Here is a 7,103-nt window from a genome sequence, read left to right as displayed (position 1 = left end):
TGGAAAAACAAGAAAAAAGGGTTATGTCCAGTCTACTCAGTAAAATCTCATTCATCTGTGCGTGTTACTGGATGGTAGTTGAGCCTAATCGTTCGCTCATTTGAATTCACAATAGCTAGTTCATCTCACTATCATACCTAGAGCAGTGAATCAAATCACGACATAAGCTCAAACCCCTTTGGTCGAAAAAGATACCAGATCCTTGCTTGGCACTTGGCTCTAGCAACACAACACGCTGGCTTTTATGAAATTTGATTCGATAGCAGGATATTCCGGAGAATACATGGGGGGCTGGACGTATAGTGGGCAATGGAGAGGTGTGAAGTGACTGCACGAGCGCTTTGGGTTATCGGGCTCATTGCATTTGTGAGAAATGTAGCATGATTGGGGTGTGTGGGTGCGTGCGGGATTGTAGTTTTGAACGTTATAGAAAGGGATTGTGGTACTGCTGGTTGAGAACAGGCGTATCACTCGGGCACAATTCTCTTGGGGGGCAGAAATGATCAAGATCTGTATATGGGTGGATTTTGGTATTCAGAGAATTTATTACGCGGTTCAACTTGAATATCTGCTCTGTAAAGAGTGAGTGACAGTGTATGTATGTAGTACCCGAATCCATACCCAAGGTATACATATCACTGCCACTAAATTCCAAATTGGCCACCACTTACAATCTATACCCTACCATACACATCCTCCCCATCTCCCACCTTGCAAAATCTAAAGCCCAATCTTCGAACACATTTTCACCGGAAAGCGTGTTGCCTTGCAGTTTATACGTCCAGCGCCTAAAGCAAATATTTTTACCCCCATAGACCCCTCACCCTCTGAGCCATGGTCTCCCCCCAAATCTCCATCAATTCCTCATCGCATGTTTTTTTTTGAAAGGATGAAACGACCTGTAGCTTTAGAAATATACATCCCCTCGTCTAGCCCTCCACCTTCATAGCGCCGACAGGTTTATTCGAAGAACGCATCGACGCGCCTAATGTCATCTGTGTATTGATCTCGTGGGAGAGGCCGGAGCGGTCCGCCATAGTTTTACTGCGTGTGTGTATATATATATATATATATGTATATCCGAAGGCCGGCAAAGATATTCCACTAGCGATTACGGAGGGGAGCCCTTGTCTCGAAGACTAGACTGAACTCTTCAGGGACGAAAGTGTGAAGGTGGATGAAGATGCTGTTATTGCACCAGCGGAATGAAACTATATCTCAAGGGGAATGATATGGAGTGGGCATGATAGCAACATAGAGTGTATGTATATGTAAATGTATACGGGTTGCGGGCATGACTATGTTCTTACGACTCCACAGATGGAGGATTTGTTCAAAGGTTAGGTGCAGCAGGGGAAAAAAAGAACGAAAACCGAGCCCCACACTTCGCGTGCATCGTACATAGGAAAATGATGGTGTTGAGGAATTGAGTTTTTTGTTATTGCGTGCTAGGATCGTACACTACAGATATCCTATTCTAATGAACACCATTCCTCCGCCAAAAGCAAAACGTCGCGTGACACTTTATGCCAACTACACTACAAAATAGGTTGCGTGCTTGGAAAAGGGAAATTTGGCAACACCATGACATTCATAAGTGTGCCGACGTTTACGAGACCTTGACGAACTGGCCCATGGCTGGAACGCCGTCAACAACAACGTAGACAACGTAGGGACCAGCGGGTGCAATGGCCCTGTTGGGGGGCATAGTGACGGTGACGGTCTGAGCCTTCTGGCCAGCCTTGAAGCCGGTGTTGTCGAGGAACAACATGCGGTGACCCATGTGGACGGAGTGGGTGACAAAACCACCGTAGTAAAGGGAGATCTTGACGTTCTTGGCATTGGGAGGAGCGTCAAATTTGACGGTGAAAGTCATGCGGTTAGCCTTGAGGTCCTTGGTAGAAAGGACAACGTTGGAAGGGCGGGTGGGGTTGCCCTGGAGGTAGGGAGGAGTGTATATTTCGTTGCGGAATTCGGTGATAAAGGGGTCCTGAGCAGTGGCCTTGAGGACGGGCTGCTCAACGGGGTTGGATCCAGAGATGAGCAGGGTACCGTCGAGAAGGAGGAGAGCGACACTGTGGTACATGCGAGGAATGGTCGACGTGGGACCGGTGGTCCAGCGCTTGCCCTTGGGCTGGTTGGGGTCGTAGAGAAGGACTTCAAGAGCGGGGTTCTGGGCAACCTTGAAACCTTGAGCACCCTCTTGGGCACCGTTCACCCAGACAACGGTACCGTCAGGGAGAAGAGTTCCCTCAACCATACCACGGCCTTCGGGCATGGCGTCCATCTCCCAGCTGGGGTTGGCGTCAAGGGGCTTAATGCGACCGCAGGATGCGTCACCGGGGGCAGTGATATCCTGGTATGGACCACCACCGCAAATGATGATGTCAGGGTGCCAGTTGTTGGTGCTAACCAGTGGCATCATAACGGAACCACCAGTGTTGGGGTAGGTACGGTAGGATCCAGGAAGATCAGCGAATTGACGGACGACACTGCCGGTAGCGACATTGAAGATCTCAGCAGACTTGGCAACCTGAACGAAAACATTACCATCCCTCATGAGATGCATGAATGGGTACATGTAGTAAGGCTGATTCTTCTTGAGGATCTCCATTTCCTTGCTGACACCGCGGGGAGTACCATTGGCATTGAGAATCTCGTAGGTGGGGTTGTTGTTCTCAGGCTTGGTAGGATCAAGACCGTTCTTGCTGCCAGAGGCAACGAAGATGGAGTTGTCAGGCATGATCTGGACCGAGGCGTACCAGCGGGGAGTATCGAGTTGGGTGCCAGGCTCGTCCCAAGCCTTTCCGTCGAGAGAAGCATCAGAAGAGGAACGGGTCAGGAAACGAATACCGCGGAAACCATCACCGACAGTGGGATCGAGGAAATCCAGAGGAGCGTTACCTCCGAGAGAAGCAAAACGGCCATCAGCAAGGAAGATACCACCAGAGCAGAAGGCGTTGGTCTTGTAGGCAAGTGGAGTCAACTTCTGGGTAACAGGATCATACTCGGAAGAGTAAGCGAACTGGCCGTTGGGAAGCTTCATTTCCGTGTAGTTTTCGACCTTGTCCAAGAAGACAACCTTGCCGTTCGGCATAAGTCCAGCGTGCATAGCAGGCACACCTGACCTGCCCTTGATCTCGAGGGTACCGGGCTTAGGGGCAGCAGGAGCAGGGCTAGGACCGGGAGCAGGGACAGTGGCACCGTTGAGGCAAGGGCCGCTTTGGCAGCCTTCACCGCAGTGGGAAGTGGTGTTACCACAGTATCCGTACATCGAGCAGCAAGAGCCCTGAGCCCAGTTACCACAGACAGTGTTGCCGAACTTAGCACCACAGCTGCCATCAGTTGTGGCTTTGCCGTCATCCGTGGGTGTAGTAGCAGGTGTCGTGGGCTTACCAAGCACGGGCTCACCAGAAGTAGTGGACGATGGAGGGCGGGACACAGCAGGAGCAGGAGAGTCGACAGGCTTAGGGGCGGGATTTCCGTCTTTGCAGCCGTTCTGGCAGCCGTTCGAGACCAGACAGTGGCCCTCGGTGCTTCCACAGTATCTGTTACCAGTTAGCAAAGGGTGTTCATGCTTTGTTGATTGTCGAAGATTGGACTCACCCGTATGATGAACAGCAGCCGCCGTAGGGGCCCTTGGCGTCACAAGAGGCTCCGCCGAAATCCTTTCCACAGCGACCGTCGTCACGGGGAGCAGCAGCAGCTGGAGTACCAGCGGTGGAAGGCTTAGGAGCAGGAGGAGCAGGAGTGTCCTTGTTGCAGCCAGACTGGCAACCATCACCGCAGTGGGCTGGTGTGTTACCGCACCAGCCATATGAGCTGCAGCATGTACCGGTGTAGGCAGTAGCCTTGGGGTCGCAAAGCAAGTTTCCATTCGAAGGTCCGCACTTGCCATCGACAGAGTACTTGTTTTGTCTCTTTGCCGGAGCTGGATGGTCGACGAGGTGGGAGCGAGAAACCTTGGAGGCGTACTGGCCCACGACAAGGGCATTGCAAATGTTGTCTATGGTACAAAACTGGCCAGTCAAGCATTTGATCTCCTCCGGTTTCTCGCAATCACAGAGTGGCTGAACCCAGTTCAATGTTATCATGGCCGACGACGTCCCGGCGAGGACGCCGAGAGCGAAGAGCGAGGCCTTCATGGTGTATGGGATCTAAAGGACCAACTGTAAGCTATGTGAAGATGTGGTTTGCTAGATCCATCAAACGACGAGGATCAAGCAAATTTTGAATAGTCGAAGGAATAGGTGTGTAGTGATGAGATCAAGCCGAGGACAATTGAATACCCATTGACAGGTTGTCAAGACAGGGTGGTATCCAGTTTGTCTTGAGATTGCATTGGGTTTGCTGCATCAAAACAGAAAGGAGCGGTTGCGGAGCACACCATAGCAACCATGATGTGTGCGTGTGTGGGCTTGCAGTGTGCGGATCTCGTGGCACCTGAGGATGGGGAAGCAACGTACCAGAAGAGCAGGATTAAGGTATTACTATTTCTGTACACAACCCGATCGGTGGAACCGAGTGTTGTATACGTGTGAAGAGGAGGTAGCTGGAAAGAGTGACAGCTACACACACGACAGTTTGTACTAAACGAGAGACTGTTTTCGTTGGAGCAGAAAAAAAAGGGTGAGTGCTGAGAGGACAAGGGACTTTTAAAGGAGTGCCTTCAGCGACAGAAGTGAGGGACAGGCATCATGGGCTCCGGCAGGGCTAAAGTAACTATGTACCTATTGCGGGCAACGGAGCCACGTTCACGGGAGTCGCTCCATTGTCCCTACGCAGGTCTCGGGCCATAGCTAGTTGCGGATGAAGGAAAACAGGAGGAGGGTTGGCCCTGGGCCCGGCCAATGGAAGGTTTGTGAGGCGCATCCAGTTGTGGGAATCAGGCTTCAGCGGCAATTTTCGTTGGGTGCAGAGCCAATGCAACCCCAGCCACGGTCTGATCAGCGCGGGGATCACGCTTTTGTCGCCCGTCTATTCCTGGGCGCAGGGATTGGCTTGAGAGAGCCGATGTGACGACGCTGGCTCCTCTTCAGCCGGCCAAGCGGCATGCCTTTGCCCTCTTGTATCATCTATCGAGCGACTAGCGAGTCGCCAGTGGAGAATCAAGGCAGCGCGTTCTCCTCAGCCAGCTCGTGTTTGTTCCGCAAGTGGAATCCGTTTGATGAACGTCCCCGGAGGCCGTTCAACCGGCACGCCCAAAGACAGAGGCTTTTTATCTTTGGGCGATGCAAGGCCTTCCAAGGCGTGCCGAGTGCTGTCTCAAGGGAAGGCGAGACGATACCAGGTAGTTAGTGCAGTGCTTGAGAAGGTCAAGCTTCAGGAGACAACCGTACCTAGCTTGACAGCCATCCTTAGAGAATGCAGTGCATCTGCACTATCCCATACCGTAGTAGCTGGTAGCCCTAGGAGAGAGAGAGAATACATACCAGGTCGACGCAGATGAACACATACTCACAGCCATGTCTTCACAGTAGTACACACACACACACACACACACACACATCTTCCAGGAACAGGACTAGTGTGCTAGGGCGGAGGGCGGTGGGTTGGTGTTACTCAGGGGTACTATATCTTCATAGGTAACAGTCCTTCAACTAGCGGTCACGTGTGCCGAAGGAAACTTCCCAACACCAAGACTTTGTTGTCGCCACAGAAGAGAAATTAAGTACATGCTCTGCTACCTTTGCTAGAGTGCCATGGCCACTTGAAACACAAACGCCCCGCATTCCTCGAAAATGAGAAGAGAAACATCCCACGAGTACAGAATGGTGCATGCCTGTTCATGCGAGAGACAGCCAAGTCGGCGGCGCGCAGACACTGGCAATTGCGCTTCAGCTGCACTCGCAGCTCGTATCTGTTCGATAGGCATCCAGTGTGGTGGCTTTGCGGGGCGGCCTTTCATCGCTTCGTACCTACAATGCGAATTCTTCCGATCAGCCCGTCACTGGACGGGGAAGACGCAACAAGCTTTCTGGGTGAGATGCCGGAGTAAGCCAACAGCCGTCTTCGTCAGCACTCTGTTGAACCTAAAAATGACCTAAACGACAAAGCGTGTTGGTCGTGTTCTCAGACAGGCCTCTCATGGCCCGCTTCCTGCCGGTCTCATCTTGCACGTTTTGGGATTCGGGGCCTTCGTGTTGAAATTGCGAGAACCAGGAGTCCCGAGGTCACTGGACAGCATCCTGCCAATCTCGAGAAGCATATGCCATGTCGGGGGCCATGGCGCCACGTCTGACTTGGTCTCTGCGCCAGCGCCGCCACGAGGGCGCAGTTCATATGACCATAGAATTAGCGCTGCGTGAACTCGTATTTGGCATAGGGTTAGGCTGTGCCAAGCTCTACTAGCTAGCTAAGCGAGGTTAACTAAATATTATACTATAAGATTTTGCAACGTGTTCTAAACCTATTCTAAATATATTCTATACTAGTAATACTATAAGCTACTGCTACTATACCTATTACTAACGTATCCCTCTTATCCTATGTAAGTAGATTAAAACGTGTTTAGAACATGTTCTTAATAGGTTATAGAAGTACTATTAATAGTACCTTGCCCTTAGCTACGTCCTAAATAATATTAGGGTATAGCCTATAGTTAGCCCTAATAGGGTAGTTAAGATAGAGAGTAGAGAGTGCTACTACTATACTAAGATTAATAATAAGGGCACCTTATATAGAGTAAGAACAGGTTCTAAACGTGTTCTAAATAGGTTCTAATATTCTTAGGCTATTCTAGGTACTAGGGGCACTTTATATACCTATGCTAAAAAAGATTATAGGCTTAATATAGCCTACTATAAGGTTAGTAGAGTTAAGAAGACTAGCTAGCCCTCTATAATAGAGGTCTATAAGGCAAAGAGTAAATATATTATTAACCTATTCTTAACTTATTATACTAATATATATAGACTTCTATATAAAGGTTATATATAATTACTAGAATACTCCTTACTATAAGTTATTTAGAATATATTTAAAACTTGTTACTAATATATTTTATAGAAGTTCTCTAAGCCTAGCTAGTAGCTACTATAGGCCCCCCTATAAATGCTAATACCCTCCTAAATATAATTTAGAAGAAGACTTGTAGTAGCTAT

At 49.8% G+C, this 7,103-nt stretch overlaps 1 protein-coding gene across 1 annotated transcript; it reads right to left on the bottom strand.

The window, feature by feature from the left end:
- Positions 1-1,418: 1,418 nt before the first annotated feature.
- On the bottom strand, positions 1,419-5,508 carry IAQ61_009559 (uncharacterized protein). The gene is made up of 3 exons (XM_066098435.1): positions 4,467-5,508; positions 3,607-4,157; positions 1,419-3,548 (listed from the first exon to the last, which is right to left on the bottom strand). Exons 2-3 carry the CDS (start codon positions 4,143-4,145, stop codon positions 1,610-1,612), a joined length of 2,478 nt encoding a protein of 825 aa, XP_065951594.1. The 5' UTR covers positions 4,146-4,157; positions 4,467-5,508; the 3' UTR covers positions 1,419-1,609.
- Positions 5,509-7,103: the final 1,595 nt, after the last annotated feature.

Source organism: Plenodomus lingam (assembly GCF_022343315.1).
Source record: "Plenodomus lingam strain CAN1 chromosome Unknown contig_6, whole genome shotgun sequence".
Taxonomy (NCBI): domain Eukaryota; kingdom Fungi; phylum Ascomycota; class Dothideomycetes; order Pleosporales; family Leptosphaeriaceae; genus Plenodomus; species Plenodomus lingam.
The sequence above is the reverse complement of the archived record's forward strand: the minus strand, read 5'-3'. Positions and strand labels throughout refer to the sequence as shown.